The 15,681-nt window shown below is 47.3% G+C and overlaps 5 protein-coding genes across 5 annotated transcripts; 4 read left to right on the top strand and 1 right to left on the bottom strand.

Annotated features, from left to right (window-relative positions):
- Positions 1 to 727: 727 nt before the first annotated feature.
- On the top strand, positions 728 to 2,688 carry EDB93DRAFT_1095173 (PLP-dependent transferase; the record flags this gene model as incomplete). Its single annotated transcript, XM_041446669.1, has 5 exons — positions 728 to 1,227; positions 1,280 to 1,559; positions 1,620 to 1,991; positions 2,042 to 2,297; positions 2,360 to 2,688. The coding sequence occupies 5 exons, from the start codon at positions 728 to 730 to the stop codon at positions 2,686 to 2,688; spliced, it is 1,737 nt and encodes a 578-aa protein (XP_041301916.1).
- A 538-nt stretch (positions 2,689 to 3,226) lies between these two features.
- EDB93DRAFT_1181160 (p115 like vesicle tethering protein) lies at positions 3,227 to 6,714 on the bottom strand. The gene is given in 13 exon segments (XM_041450654.1): positions 3,227 to 3,639; positions 3,694 to 3,812; positions 3,868 to 3,921; positions 3,940 to 3,942; positions 3,982 to 4,193; positions 4,250 to 4,362; positions 4,416 to 4,879; positions 4,931 to 4,991; positions 5,046 to 5,276; positions 5,335 to 5,415; positions 5,465 to 5,647; positions 5,699 to 5,886; positions 6,116 to 6,714. 13 exon segments carry the CDS (start codon positions 6,645 to 6,647, stop codon positions 3,412 to 3,414), a joined length of 2,469 nt encoding a protein of 822 aa, XP_041301915.1. The 5' UTR covers positions 6,648 to 6,714; the 3' UTR covers positions 3,227 to 3,411.
- A 773-nt stretch (positions 6,715 to 7,487) lies between these two features.
- On the top strand, positions 7,488 to 9,828 carry EDB93DRAFT_1243333 (cytochrome P450; the record flags this gene model as incomplete). Its single annotated transcript, XM_041452128.1, has 13 exons — positions 7,488 to 7,611; positions 7,663 to 7,760; positions 7,819 to 7,954; positions 8,011 to 8,144; positions 8,168 to 8,270; positions 8,321 to 8,399; positions 8,474 to 8,703; positions 8,760 to 8,826; positions 8,891 to 9,089; positions 9,148 to 9,314; positions 9,375 to 9,482; positions 9,532 to 9,579; positions 9,639 to 9,828. The coding sequence occupies 13 exons, from the start codon at positions 7,488 to 7,490 to the stop codon at positions 9,826 to 9,828; spliced, it is 1,683 nt and encodes a 560-aa protein (XP_041301914.1).
- An 877-nt stretch (positions 9,829 to 10,705) lies between these two features.
- On the top strand, positions 10,706 to 13,303 carry EDB93DRAFT_1095139 (uncharacterized protein; the record flags this gene model as incomplete). Its single annotated transcript, XM_041446665.1, has 10 exons — positions 10,706 to 10,797; positions 10,845 to 10,934; positions 10,983 to 11,891; positions 11,944 to 12,095; positions 12,146 to 12,251; positions 12,306 to 12,589; positions 12,648 to 12,749; positions 12,806 to 12,957; positions 13,013 to 13,063; positions 13,118 to 13,303. 10 exons carry the CDS (start codon positions 10,706 to 10,708, stop codon positions 13,301 to 13,303), a joined length of 2,124 nt encoding a protein of 707 aa, XP_041301913.1.
- Positions 13,304 to 15,137: 1,834 nt separating this feature from the next.
- Positions 15,138 to 15,462, top strand: EDB93DRAFT_1256052 (uncharacterized protein; the record flags this gene model as incomplete). Its single annotated transcript, XM_041453885.1, has 2 exons — positions 15,138 to 15,185; positions 15,235 to 15,462. The coding sequence occupies 2 exons, from the start codon at positions 15,138 to 15,140 to the stop codon at positions 15,460 to 15,462; spliced, it is 276 nt and encodes a 91-aa protein (XP_041301912.1).
- Between the last annotated feature and the right edge of the window lie 219 nt (positions 15,463 to 15,681).

The raw sequence follows: 15,681 nt of genomic DNA, 5'->3' as shown, positions 1-15,681 counted from the left end.
TCAAATTTTCACACGAAGCTGCCTGTACATGGACTTGGAAGCTTGGCAGTATCTGTTTCACATTAGGTTCATCGCTTCTGTCGTTCACTCTAGAAGTAAGCATCGACCGCACGATTAAACGTGGATCTGATCGTTGAACTTTGAACAGCGTCAATCAATTTTCACTAGTGCCCCTGACGGGCGTAATGATAAGATGTGACACATGCTAGAGCAAGTAGAGCTGAAGCGCTGGAGCCGAACACGGATTTATGCTGGCTGTACACCACCAAGAAGGGATCCATCCGTAGTAGTAGACTATCACCAATGTGTCCAGGTTTGTCTGTTAAATTACTGACCAGTGTCCATTTCCAAGGTTCGACATCATGTTGTACCACGCTGACAGGCAGGCTGATATATGAATGATCTGATTACCGAGCTCACCGCATATTAGTACAACAACAAAAATACAGCGACTAGCTGCTTCTAGCACCCAAGTTTATTAAACACCAAATGGAAAGGCGAACAGTGGACCACACGGACCACTTGTAATTTATGCCCATTTACCCACAGCAGTACTAATTACCGTAGATTGTCTTCTTGGATCGCCTTATGGTCTTTCGGCGCAATTGGTAACGTCTCCGGAGGGATTGGTCAGATAGCCTAAGGTGACCCGATTGAAATGTCAGGGCTAAATATATAAAAGTACTTTATAGTTCACCCTCCGATATCATTCAACAGGAGCCCCGCCATGGGTCACAAACACTCCTCCCTTGTGGTTCCCCATCAATCTCGCGAACAGCGCGTCGGCGTTGACACCAACCACAATCATTCCGCTCCAGTATCTCGTATCAGTCTGAGATGCCACAAATCGCAGGCTTCACTGTTGAAATCAATATCGTCGCATGATACACTTGTGTGCGAGAAACCTTTGGCGCCTCCTCATGATTATCATCCGAACATCCCTCATTTATCCCCGATACTGACAACATACACGCCCTTGACACCCTCGAGCTCGCGACAAGATGCTGAGGCACGCGCATATAGTGCATTTCTCAAATCGTTCCCAGAATATCAGAGCACCTGGATACTTGACACCCTCCGAAGAACAGATTTCGCCAGATTAGATCGAACCGGTGAAACATATGTGGATTACATGGGCGGGGCACAATATCCTGAGAGCCTTGTTCGCGTTCACGGCGCATTCCTAACCGAAACCGTCATGGGAAACACACATTCGGTCAGTAATAGGTATGGAGGTTTCTATAAATCAGTCGCCGATCATTATTCATTCAAGTCATAGCTCCAAGTTATCATCACGGTGCGCTGACGAGGCGCGAAATGCGGTTCTTTCATTCTTTCGAGCCCCGCCAGGATACACCGTCGTGTTTACAGCAAATGCAACAGCCGCATTGAAGCTCGTTGGGGAAGCATATCCCTTCAAGTCCAATAATAGCTATATCCTCGGTGCCGACTCTCATAATAGCGTCCATGGAATCCGAGAGTATGCTTCACGTCGCGGAGCTCAAGTACATTACATTCCATCAACTAGTACTGGAGGTTTCGTTCTATCTACTGCTAAGGTATGTCTTTCACGTATATGCGCCTCAACTTTACGTAACTAGTAGCTGAATGCCGATTAGGATATTTTGAGTCAGCACAAACCACAAAACGCTACCTCGCTTTTTGCCCTAACGGGCCTTTCCAATATCACTAACACGAAAAATCCACTCTCAATCATCGGATTCGCATCTTCACTTGGATACCACACACTTCTTGATGCTGCCGCGCTCGCACCGTCATCTGTCATCTCTCTTTCGGAAACCCCTGTTGATGCTATGGTTGTCAGCTTCTACAAAATGTTTGGTTATCCGACAGGCGTCGGAGCCCTCATTGTCAAGGAGTCGTTTCTAAAGATCTTGGAACGTCCATGGTTCGCTGGGGGAACCGTTGATGTCGTCCAGGTGCCAGGTTCGATTTTTACTAGAACAAGTGTTCTTCATGAACAGTTTGAAGTATGCTTCTTTTCCAATTTACGTGCTTTCCAATTTATTCGCATTGTTAGGATGGAACCATTAATTTCATGACGTTACCCGCGATCACAGACGGTCTACGATTTTTCTCTGTATATCTGCCATTCCTCCCTCTCCGCCTCTCATGTCTTACCCATTACCTTGTCACCTCACTCTCTCGTCTAAGACATGATTCGACCGGAACCCCTGTCGTTAATATCCTATCCAAGCTTCCTTCTAGGAGACTCAAGTTTGTCGGAGAACAGGGTGACAGCGGATCTACAATCTCTCTTATCTTCCTCTCGGCAAGTACTCAGCTTCCACTATTTTACTATCGTCATACTAATGAATCCTTTGGCTGCAGCCATCAGGAGAGATGATCCCAAACAGCTTCATTGAGCATGTTGCAGTGTCCTTGAACATTTCTCTTCGCACAGGTTGCATGTGCAATCCTGGGGGTGCAGCATCGTTACTTGGGATTCAAGATCAGATGGAGCGACTGTATTTCAGCGTCACGCTCAAAGACTTTGAGCAAGTCGTCGGCCGCGAGCTCGGTGTTGTGCGGATTAGTCTAGGACTCGCAAGCAATTTCCAAGATGTGTGGAAAATTGTCATATTCGCGTCATCCTTGGCAGATAGCCATACACGACAGGCACTCTGGGATACTTGGACCAATGCTCCTATCGGACAGGCTATGTAAGGAGGCCGGTTACCACCGGATATCTGGTATGCGGAAGAGACGGTCACCATCAGACAAATATGATTCACAGGAGTTGCACAGGTGTGGAGCCTTCAGAACTTGTATATTTTTTTTCTTGGATATCTCTTGCGTCGCGCATTCATAGCCCATCCCTTTCATCGCGGATCACTTGTATAGCATAGCATCATCTTACTGTACCTCGGCATTTGTCCCTCTTTGGTCTGGTCTCTCAAACCCTTACGTCTTCTCATTGCTAGCGTCGTACCATAATCCTGAATAATCGGCAAGTACGTACAGCCCCCTTTGTACAGCATATCAATACCCCCATTTCCGTTCCGCCGACCAGTGACACCTCGTGCACCACATCTTATCGGATCTTCTTGTAGTTTGACCTTGGTCTAACCATATCTTACGCACGCACCTTCCGCAGCGCGCTACATTTGGATTAGCTGTGGGTGATACAATCGCAAACACTTTGTAATATTGTCAGGAACGTTGAATATCAAATTTCTGTCGTGCAGATCTCCCTTTCCTGTAGCATCAAACTGGAACGCTGGTGCTTGGAACGTAAGAATGCTGGACAAAGGAGATTCTTGCAATGATTAAATTTCAAGCCATGCTGTCAATCCCGGGGTGACTACAGGTATCCTGCCTAACGCTATGTACTTGAGGTCTAGATGCGGTAGGGCCCTAGCAAAGATAAAAATCGATGGGTATTGGGTTTTACTCCTCCCCTCCCTCATCTTCATCTTCATCGTCATCATCCGCCTCATCCTCGGAAACTTCCATGCCTGCTTCTCTCATCCGCTGCTTGTCTCGTCTGCGCTTAGTGCTCATGTCATCCAGGAGGACCAGAAGATCTTCCTGCTCCTTCTCAACTTCCCTCTTCTTGCCATCTGATGTCTGTAATTCAGCTTCAAGTTCCGCAATACGCGCCTCTGAGTCAGCCAACTGTCGGTTATTAATAGTAAACATCAGCGTCCGGATACATCCGTGACTACGTACCTGAGCTTCAGTAACTGATAATTCCTTGAGACGACGTTGCAATGTATCTATCTCCTGCACCTGAGAGCGAATGACGTCTTTGAGAGAATTGATGAGCATTGCAGACTCTGCACTTGGACCTGTTGCCCCAAATAAGTCAATGTGGCCAGTGGTAGTTCGTAACTTGCTACTGACCTGACGATGAAGCCAAAGTGCTTGGGTCCGTTGTCAGGCCCCTCTGGACGGTATCTTCAAAAGAAGTCGTCAGTTCAATGCTATGTGATGGAGAGAAACCTGGCAGCGCACGTAGATTTGATTTCCAAAAGTCGACAAAAGACCAGTCAAACCATATTTCGCCTTCTTGTTCGGCAGTTGGAGTGCCTTGAAGTGCCTTGGATGGATAACGGAGTACCATGGACTCGGGACTGATAGACTTGAACCAGTCGTGCTCTCGTACACGAGTCATATGACCGAGGAGCACGTCTACGCCTAACCGCGAGATGATCGGATGTATGGTAGCACTGTTAAATACGCAGATATAAATACGTGTGCAAGACAATGGATCAGAGGCACATGCCGAGTGATCTCTCCCGGTTCTCGATTGAACTCGTAACAGATGCCTAATAGAAAGGCGCAAAGTCCCGGGATGAGGTCTTCCGGCTCAGAGGTTTGATTAATAGGCTCTACTAGCTATGGGTTCCTGAGGTATCGTAAGTGTTCGCAGAATTGGGCGGAGTACTCACTGTGCCCAGCCCGCCGGCTTCTAAGAATTCCCTCGTGGCTTTAGGGTCATCCCAGAGCCACTGTGCAAGCAGACAGATATACCCAACAATCAATCTATTCCACTCGCGTTCTTCACGGTCGTTCTCAGCTCTTGAGCGAGATAGGAAGCACAACGAGAGGTTCTCGGCAAAGAGGTGCAACAAACTCTGGGGGGAATCTTCCTCGTCCTCTTCCGCCAGCGTTGGCGCTGGAGTACTATCCGCAGGGACAAAAAGTGTTCCTTGACCCGAAGTCTCCCCAGGAACGTTGGAGGAAGGCTTGATAGACCGGGCCGCAGTTTTTGCCCTTGTGGACCCAGAGAGCAGGTGAGCAAAGAGGAGTGTAGCGAGATGAGTAGAGGTCACATTAGCGATGTTGAGAGGGGACGATGGGGAGAGGCAGAGAGAATGCAGAAGGGGCGATATCATTGGAACCTCACTTGATTCTGCAAATATAATCTGGATCCTGTTTGGATGGTATGGAAGATGTTGCTTACGTTGGGGAGGAAGCATCCCTTGCACAATGGCTTGCCTGATATCCTCTTTCCGCACAAAGTTCTACAGCATATTAATGCTGACCCTTTCTGTGGGAGGACGAGGACAATGACGTACATCAAAAACAGTTACAGCTGCACTCCTTAGCTCAAGTCCCTCCTTGGTACGACTATCACTGTATAACCCATTGTACTCTCCATGGAGTGCGAGCTCTACAAGTGCATCGAGCGCGGACGCCGGCTCCAGTCTGTCCCATTCTTCTCCGCGTGTCTCAGGCACAGGCATATAGGGGGTCAAAATCACCTCCGAGAGCGGGAAAGTCAACGTGCTAGGAAGGAGATGGAGTGCCTAACGCACGCATACAATCAGGTTTTATATTGTGAGATGCTTGCCGTATAAAACGGACCTGAGTCTTGAGGGGTGTCGGTGCATTGGATGCAAGGGCTAGTTCGACAAAGCCTCGTACAAAGACGAATTGTTCTTGGCTCTGAGAAAACTATGAAACAAATGTAGGAAAGACATCGGAATCTACTGACGCTGCCTTTAGATCCAACTAACATTCCCATAATACCAAGCACCAGTGAGACATTTGCCGTTTTTTGTGAGTCCCAAAATTGCAGTGCAAACTCTTGTGGAACTGAATCTTGCAGGGAAAGCTTGGACGGTAAGAGTAAGAGGGAGCACAACAATGATGGAAGAGACGTTTCACGGAAGTAGCTCTATTATAGATATCAATGGAAATGCGCTTCAAGCAAAGAACATCAAGTCACCTGATTTGAGCTATTATACCGAAGCAGACTATCCACACATCGAAGTGCGTCCTGTGAGACCACACCTCCCTCCAATCCACCTTCGTGTGTGACAGTATTGAAGAGCTTTTCAAATGCACCTTGAAAGGCGAGCACCTTCTGAATGTCAGGGCTTTGAGAAATAAGCATTTGAATCATGATGATGCTTTCTGAAATTGTATTGGCGTTAGTGAGGGAAAGCAACGAGTCTTATGCCGGCCTTGGTAGACCTGCATCGGACACTGTGTTTAAAAGCCCTGCTACATGTAGAACTTAAGGACAAACACAGCCACGTGAGGACTAAGTTATGATCGACATCCAGCTTTTTGGAGACAGGTAGTATGAGCAGGTCTACCAGTGTACCACGCGTGGATGAGATGGAGTAGCTAAGATACACACCATTACGAATGATCTCGCGCTTATCTTCCAAGACAGCAATGACACTTGAGGTACCAGCAGGGGCCTTGAGGAAATATCCTTGAACTTGAGAACGGCGGTTCTGTAGTAGTACCGAGAGCAACTGTAAAGTCGCATAACGGGTATAGAAGTGTGTGTCACCAAGGAGAAGGAACAAAACATGGACTGTCTGTTCGTTTCCGATAACGTAGTCTGTGTGTTTCAACGCCAGGTCCTTGGCATCGTCATCGGGTTCACAGAGTTGAGTAATAGTCTCGAGCACGGCCTTGGCTATTTCCGCATCTATCTCTGCATCATTCTGTAGGACTTCGAGAAGACCAGGAAGGGCCCTTTCACCGACATCTTCCTTGCAATCGCGAACCAAACCTTTCAAAGCTAGGACAGCAGCGCGTCTATCCGCAAGGAGGGTGGAAGGAGACAACCGGTCACTAAGTTTTGCGATCGTATCCTGCGCAGACTGAGGAGCGCCTGTTGGACCACGAAGGGCGATATAAGTCTGCGATAAAAAGTCCATGTGAATCCAGCTTGACGCTTGAAGACCAATTGGGCCAGTAATTTGTTGTCGTGTTCAACGTTCAGCATTGCCACCATGACTAACACGTGGCCTTTATCGGCTCACCCGCCCCTGAAACTGAAGTCTCGTTCTACTCAATCCATCATATATAGAACGGAACGACTATATCCCTTCTGAAGTCTCAAAAAATACGACCGCCATACCTCAGTGATATAAGCAGGCCACGAATGATCCATCGATAGTAAGTACTTATGTACTGACAACCTAGGCTACTAATACAAGAAGTGTCAGTGGATGACCGCAAGCCATGACCTGGCGAGCCACCCCGTGGGACCGCTCGTGACCTAGTTTTATAGGGACAACTTGAAGGGTGAGTACTTCTGTCATGATTACTGGCATAATGAGAAATGACTATCAATCATCGTAGCTACAATTAGAACGCGAGGGTCATCTTGAAACGGCACGTCGATACAGATAAGCACTACCGGGGAGTCCCGGATGTCTTACCAGCCGACTGCATGTAAGGCGTTCGCAAGAGCTCAGGCTGGAGCTGACATGCTAGTAGAACGAAGAATCGTTGGCTTTAGTATGACATGTCCAACACTCTATATCCATCTGATTTTTCTTTTTGCATCCTAGGTAGAATTATTGGAATTAACTCAACACTCACGAAATCATCAACTCGTAAAGATAGGCAACTTCCGAGTCCACTCTGCGCACTGCCGCCGCAGAGAGCCCATATCGTTGACCGTCATAATTTGGTTCTAAGCTTCTAATTCATACCAGAGACATTCATAAAGCTACCTTCGAATGATTTCTGAAATCGTATCTCTTGTAAGCATGGATCCTGTCTTTCTCTCTGCTGGTTTTGTGGCTCTAGCGATTGTCTATGGGGTATACCGTCGTTACACTCGTATCTCTTTGGCAGGCGTCCCTGGCCCAGAGCCTGCATCATTTATCATGGGTATGTCTATTCTGTCTTGTTGGATCCTTCCGCTGTTAATTTGTCCATCAGGGAATCTGAAAGAACTCTACCAAGGTCAGGCAGCGGAGGCTGACTTCAAGTGGCAAGCTAAGTATGGGAATATTGTTCGTTTCAAGGGCTCTTTTGGCGTATGTAACGAACTTCACACTTGTGGCATGCATTTCCTCATCCTTCGCGAACTCATAGGAAGACCAATTGATGGTTTCCGATCCAGCCGCCCTACAATACATGTTTTCAAAGTCAGGCTATCGGTTTCCAAAACCACCCGAGCGCCGCGTCGTTTCCAAGATGATCAACGGAAAAGGAGTTACTTGGGCACATGGTAGGTCTTCAGCCACCAGATCAAAACAATGAATGGTTTGTATCCAATTTTTGAAGGCGACGATCACAGACGACACAGAAAAATAATGGTCCCTGGATTCAGCACATCAGCATCCAAAGCCTTCTTACTTTCATTCAAGAACTGCGCCGAGTCTGTAGGCATCAAAGTCACTCAATTACCCTCGACACCCGTCAATGACGTAAATTCCCACAGATGAGCAACGAATGGATGGAGATCATTAGTAACTCGGGGGGATCAGCGGTATTCAATGTTTCTTTAGGGCTGTCCCGCGCAACTTTGGATGCTATCGGCGAAGGTACATACTATCCAGGGCACACAAACACCTTTTTCTCATCTCATGTTCAGCTGCTTTTGATATCCGCTTTAGCTCCATTGACATAAACGAAAGCGCCCAGGCTCTTGCGCGCTCATACAATAGTGTAATGTCAGTCTTGACTTTTTCAAAGTATCTGGGTTTGCCTTGACCGATCTGAATTGAATGTGTCTTCGTTGCAATAGGAGTGACGTATTTGGATCTCCGTCAGATGGGCAGATACTCTTCCGGGAGCTCTCAAAGTATATCCCAGCTCAGATTCTCGACTACATCCAAGAGGTGGACAAAAGCCCACGTATCACGCGCATTCGAGAGATGGGTAACATGGCAACATCTGTTGCAAAGCAGTTGGTGGAAGAAAAGGCAGAGATGCTATTGCAGGGCAAGGGCAACCGAGATATATTTAGCCTACTTGGTAGGTCATGTTCTCAACAGCCTTGTTCACATCTAGGATATCTAACTACATCACAGTCAAAGCCAATATGGATACAGATGCAAAGGAAAAGTTAACGGAAGAGGAATTGTTTGCTCAGATGCGGTGGGTCTGATCCGTTTGTCATATTTGCACAGCTTTCCGATCACGGAGTGTTATAATTGCCCAGCACTATCCTCTTTGCAGGTCACGATACAACCTCGAACACTATCAGTTGGGCGCTTCTCGAGCTGGCCAAACAGCCCAAGATCCAATCCCGTCTTCGAGAAGAGATATGGGAAACAGAAGCTGCTGTGCATGCACGCGGGGATGCCAATTTCACGATAGCTGATTTTGACGCTATGCCATATACTACTGCTGTGATGAAAGTGCGTGACGTCGTACAAGCAGTATCTCGGCTATCATGACGTTTACTTATCCTTGTAGGAAGTTCTGAGATTTTCTTGTATCGTATATCATACGTACAGATGCGCCAGTCAAGATGACGTCCTTCCGTTGTCACAGCCGATCACCACGCGATCTGGGGACGTCATCCATGAGCTACCGATCCCGAAGGGTACCCGGATTGTCGCATCAATTGCAGCATACAACCGGTAGGAGGCTCCACGCAGCGCCAACATTCTTTCTTCTGACGGTGCGCTCATATCGGTCAGAAACAAGGAGCTTTGGGGCGAGGATGCACACGTATTCAACCCGGATAGATGGCTCAATGGAACAGCGAAGGAGAAGAAGGTGACGTCAATTGGGGTGTACTCCAATCTGTAAGCGTTTTGTCGCTATCAATACGCATGAACCCCAATTTGTTTCTAGGATGACATTCATCGGAGGAGCGAGGTCGTGTATTGGATGGCGCTTTGCGTGAGTCCTAACGGACTGTCCGGTAACGGTGGTGTGAATCTAAATGAATGTTCACTCAGGGTGATCGAAATTCAAGTATTTCTTACGGAGATAATAGGAAAGTTCGAGTTCGCCACAAGCGACAAAACCGAACGTATTCGGCGGGAGGCTTGCTTGGTGATGGCTCCAATAGTAGAAGGTGAAGTTGAGAAGGGGGTTCAACTGCCGTTGAGGGTTTCACTGGCACCACGCACTGGTAAGGGATGCTAAACGTCATACGCGCCGGGATGTTGGGAAGCTGTCTCCAATGTGCCAATATTTATCTTGTCTGATGGCGCAACAGCCACGCGGTATTCGAAAATTGAAATATTAAAGTCGCGCTCTTTTGCCCAAGTTCGGTTGATTGACGTCATCAGGCTTACTGAGCGTTGAGCTGCGGACGTGCTCACGCTAAACCTTGAGGAATAAATCTAATGATAAGTTAGATGAAGGGCTGGACGATTGCTTTGATTCCATATCAGCTAGTAGCTTGTGTTGATGGAAGATTTGAAGAAGGGCGAAGGCGCGCGATTGGAGCGGATGATGCGACCTCGAACTTAGGTAAGTAAGTCTTCGGAATACGTACAGCAGCTGGGCCCCATAGGTCAATTTGGCTTGCTCCAACCACTGGGAATGTTGATATCGGCGCAGTTGGAGCGGCTGGATGGTGGTGACGTACCAAGCACATTGAATCGACATGCGGCATGTGCCATACAACAATACGTGAAAGCATGAAGGGGACGATCGGCTAGGGAGACCATGCGAGTCGGCGAAGTTTGTGGAACATTCATGGAGGTACGTGACGTTGATCTTTGCTCCGATAATATGACACTGCCGATCGATCCAGAATTAAATGTTTGGAACAAAAATAACTTCCACGCCCTTTGGAACGGTTCCGCTACCGTAAAGTTTGGTTCATCGCCGTTCATATCACAAGCAGTATGCACGATTCAAAGTATTCCTATTTATTTTGTAAATTTCACCCAAAATTTAATTACAACAACCAGGCCCTCCTTAAAAACCAGTCGGATTCATACCTTGCAGATCAGAACCTCCCTCTTGCTTTCAACTTTACTTTGAGTAACTCATGGAGGGAATCTCTCGTGATATGGCTTCCAACTTCCCCTCTCTATCCGATGTCCTTTACCAAGAACTGAGATCAACCGTTCGCGGAGACACGTACCGGAGAGATGATCCCAGGTACGTATTTCTAGATCATTCCATCCCACTTCTGACTCCCATTCTAGTTTTCTAGACTATTCTCGAATGTTTAATGGCGACGTCAAAGTTTCTTCCATGGCTGTCGTCTGTCCCCTTGATGCTCCAGACGTTAGCCAGTAAGTTTCCAGCCTCCAGCTCTGCCAGATATTCAATCATCTCCGTAGAGTCGTCTTGTTCTGCAGGAAACATTCGATTTCTGTTTCTGTCAAGGCCGGAGGCTACGGCACCGCTGGCTGGGCAGTCGGAGGCGACATCATCATCGACCTCTGTAAGATTACCGACATCGACATTGAACCTCCCGCTCCCGATGGCTCCTTTATCAGTATTCGAGACATGTCTTCACTCGGCAGTAAAGGGAAGGTCAAAGCTGGCCCGCCGCTTCTAGATATACCTGATGCTGCGACTAGCAGTAAGCGAAGAAGGGAAGACGACAACGAGCTCAGGTCTTACGACCTGGCATCTGTGACTGTTTCAGATTTTCTTCACCCAGGCGGATCGTCCGCCCCATTTGCCGATCGTCCTCCCGCCACTCGACGGAGGCTGTATTATGCAGCTCCCGCGTTGGAGACCCCACCGATGTCCACCTATTCTGTGACATCGGGCAGCAGTCACAACCCTAACACGACGTTGTTATCCTCCAACTCCCATGGTCCTTTTATACCTATGGTGTCTAACCCCTTGGATTCTAATCTTACATCCATGGACGACGGTGCCATTACCGCTGTTGCCCCGCCTTCTCCGCTGCCAGATATCAGTTCAAAGCCGTCCCCATGTTTATCCTCATCGGGTGATCCATTTTCCTATCTAGATGATGCACCCAACAATCCTGCACCACCTGTGGCCTCCACCTCTCGGCTTGCCCAGTCCATGCCCAATGCATTGTTTGCCACGCCGAGTTTCCTCGATTCTTCAACTAACATCTTGACTTACGCAATGCCCATTTACTCTCATGCCTTCATGACCTTTGGTGCAGGAAAGAGACAGAAGGAGATCGATCAGTTTTCAGCGGCAAACCCTTTAGAAGCGATGTCACTTGCGGGCGGACGTGGCGCTGTTCCATATCACATCCCATCGTAAGCTGTTTTCTTTTCCCGGATTTTTATCCTCATTCACCTGGTGGATCAGTGCGGCTCATCCCGTTGGTTCGGCCATCATGATCTCAGGAGGCTTTGGATTCCTGGGCCGTCTTCACGGCTTAAGCAGCGACAACTTGGTGGAAGCAGAAGTTGTTTTGGCAGACGGTCGAATCATCTTCGTCAGCCACAAAGAACACCCAGGTACGCATCGTACATATAATACTATTCACCCCATCTTCAACGACTTCTAGAATTGTGGTGGGCACTACGCGGTGCTGGCCCAGCTTTGGGTGTCGTTACACGCTACAAAGCCAGAGCTTACCCGGTTCCAGTCGTCTTCGCAGGTAATCTTATTTAGTGAGTATTGTCTCTTGTTTGAATTGGATCGGAATGTCACACTGCTTTTCACAGTCGTTTTCATCGCGCAACTGCACCATCACTAATCAAGCACTTTCGTGATTGCGTCAAGGGTGCTCCCCGGGAGTTGTATGCCAATGTTCTGCTTACAGCTGGCCCTGCAGGGCAGGATTCCCTAGTCGTTATCCAGATGTGCTACATCGGTCCCAAGGTGAAGGGCCAGGAGTTTTTACAGGCCATTTCATCGTGGGACGGTGAACGGTGTCTTCTCAATGAAGTCGATGAGAAGTCCTTCCTTCATCAACAAGACAGCGTTGCACAAGTTCTCCGTGGAAAAGGTTAGTAGGGGAGTTTATCGAATCAACACGTGTCTTCTGATGTGTCTCCTCCTAACAGCAGGAAATAAATGGTTCATACGATCTGCGCTTATTAGCTCGCTTCCCGATGACATCGTGAATAAGACGGTCCTTCAATTTGCGGACACGCCTGTTGGCTGCAGTATGTCTTTTTTGTCTTGTTCTAATTTCCGATCTCTTATTGCATATTGGGCACAGCGTGGTTGTTCGAATTAGCTGGTGGCGCACTTGGCGATTTCGAGGATAATTGCATACCGAAGGCACAGCGCCAGGCTTCCTTTAATGTTGCCGCATTGCATCAGTGGGATATTGAATTCCAAGATCCACGTTGTGTCCATTCCGCAGAGGAGGTGAATATCTTATCATCAGGTCCTTTTTCTTATACTAACGCTTCACGTTCGTTAGTGGATTGCAGAAACTTTGGCACCAGTGACGCTCGGTGGACCCTTGCCAAGTGTATGCATTTCCTCTGTACCTGCAACGAATTTGTTTCATTCATATCGCCGACAGTTCTTAGGCAGGCAAGAACCTCCTGGTCGTGTCATTGCTTGCTATGGCGAGAACTGGGCCAAGCTATGCGAGGTGAAAAAGAAGTATGACCCTGATAACTTCTTCAGAAGCTCTTTTTGGCCACTAAATGCAGAGGGGGAGATCATTGAACCCGAAGAGCATGAGCCTCAGCATATCGAGTTTTGAGCCGATTAAATGCTTCTCATTCCGTTATTTAGCTGGGTTTTGGTAGGATCTAGGCTAAGGCATTGTTGCATATTTGTACACTACGTTTTATGGGCGTGCGGACACGGTTATACATAGCTACTTAGGGTTTTGGTTACTCTATATTTAAAATGATCAGTTCACGAGAACATACGTCTTCACAAGCTCTGATCGGTGATCAAGCACCCAGCCGGTGTACACACACCCCTTCACCAGGACACCCACCGAACTTAGCGCGGAATTCGCAGAACATCGCATGCAGTGCTATGCACCGTTGTATGGAGGCACATTAATATTGAACGTCTGAGCACGGAGGCCTGATGCCCGATTTGCATCTCAGCCAATCGAGTTCTATACAAGACCCACAGACGGCTGGGTTGTTACTAAATCATCCTGCTAAATTTATTTTCAAAAAACTCGAGGCTGACCTGATTCAATTCAATAACGATCCCCCTTTAGTATTTACTGACTCCCCTTATCGTGAAGGATCATTTTTACGAGGAGGATGTTGGAATCTTATTTTTATCCTAAGGGTGTAAGGACTTCGTTTACTTGGGTTTTTTTACCCCCAGTGGTTGGTCCCCAACTTTACTTTCGACCGGAAATTTCTGGCCAGGCCTTGAAGTCGATTTTAATAAGCCATTTTAAGGGCACTTTTCGCACAGTACTATGGAAAGCCGCACCGTGCTCGTTTAGTCAGCGAATTTGCTCACCTGCGATGACAAGACCCCAAACACCACGCCATGCAAATAATAATATTGTCGGAAAAAGTTCCCAGGGTTTTAAGGCCTTGCAATACATTTTCACCTGGACCACACATATTACTTAGCTAATTAACTTGGTATTTCCAGGGGGGAGCGCCAACCTAATTAGCTCGGAATCTATCAACCACCTATACTGCCAGTACATAGCTCAATAAATCCTGAATACCTACACTTAAATGAAACAAGTCCATTGGGGACTGCTGCAAACCCACCCCATACATAGATAAGGTAATACCATTGGTCATACGTGTTAGCTGTCATTGGCAATGTCTGCAACCTTTGTGCTCATTGTCGTCAACAACAAGCTCAATATCTTACTCAATTTTAAGTGTAAATTACCATTTTTTTCAATGTAAGGGCGCAAAATACTTCAACAATTGTCAATAATGATGGTTGGGTCGCAGAGCAAGAAGATGATTGGGAACCACCATTCAAGCTGCTAGAGACCAAGCTCAGCTCAATGAGGCCAATTTTCCCATGGATGAAGACGCACCTTCTGACCTTCAAGAAGGTCAACACACATGCTGTCTTGAGGCCGAGCTGCCTTTGCACCAGGGGCTGTATGTCATGAAGTTCCTGCTACAGAGTGCAAGAGAAATTATTGACAATGAGCCCACAGAGACTGAACATTGATATCAGTCTTACTGTCAAAAACTCCACAAGAACAATGGCATTTGGGCACCATTTACCTCACACATTGATTTCAAGGTTGCTTGATGGGCCAAGCTCCGAGGTCAAGGGTCCACCCCATTTTCAGATCTGCTTAACATTGAGGGAGTGAGTTAAGCGCCATAGAACAACTAAGTGATAATGCTAATAAGTGATATGATAGGTCTGCAACAAGCTTGACCTCTCTTACCGGAATTTCCATAAACTCAATAAGATCATTGATAGCCAAATGCTGGTGCCATGCCCTCGTTTTCAGTGACAGGAAATTTTGGTTGCAGGTGAGGCCTTTGATGTCGATTTTTGGGATGTCATTGAATGTGTTAAGTCATTGTTTGGAGACCCAGAACTTGCTTCTTACCTTGTGTTTGCACCTGAATGACACTATGCTGACAAGGGAGATGCATACAGGGCGATGGTGGTGGGACACACAGGTGAGTTCATCTATGTCACATGGATCAGCCTTATTGATGGAAATGATAGAAAAAACTTGAGAAAGACAAACCAGGGGCAACCATTATCCCAATTCTACTCTCATCAGACAAAACACAAGTTACAATGTTTCGAAACAAAGCTGCCTACCCAATCTACATGACCATTGGCAACATCCCCAAGGAAATTTGGCAGCAACCCTCACATAATGCACAGATCCTTGTTGGGTATCTTCCTACTACCAAGCTCAAACACATCTCCAACAAAGTAGCGAGGTAACGGTGCCTGGCCAATTTGTTTCATGCATGCATGTGTCATATCATCAAGCCACTTGTTGAGCCAGGGAAATATGGGATGCCGATAGCTACTGGCGATGGCATCCTTCAGCATGATCATCCTCTGGTTGCATGCTAAATTGGAGATTACCTGGAGCAACTGCTTGTGACTGGCATGAAGACTGTGAGTGTCCCAAATGCGACATACCCTTTGACAGAGCTT

Source organism: Suillus bovinus (genome assembly GCF_016758785.1).
Source record: "Suillus bovinus strain UH-Sbo-P2 chromosome Unknown EDB93scaffold_110, whole genome shotgun sequence".
Lineage (NCBI taxonomy): Eukaryota > Fungi > Basidiomycota > Agaricomycetes > Boletales > Suillaceae > Suillus > Suillus bovinus.
This window is presented reverse-complemented; position numbering and strand designations above follow the sequence as displayed.

Bases quoted from the DNA above. Each gene is read 5' to 3' on its own strand.
- EDB93DRAFT_1181160 (XM_041450654.1), bottom strand. From the start codon at position 6,647: ATGGACTTTTTATCGCAGACTTATATCGCCCTTCGTGGTCCAACAGGC. The intron at 4,992-5,045 runs GTACGTCATTGT...AATATGCTGTAG, and splicing joins CAGCTGTAACTGTTTTTGAT to AACTTTGTGCGGAAAGAGGA. The intron at 4,880-4,930 runs GTAAGCAACATC...TTATATTTGCAG, and splicing joins AGGGATGCTTCCTCCCCAAC to AATCAAGTGAGGTTCCAATG.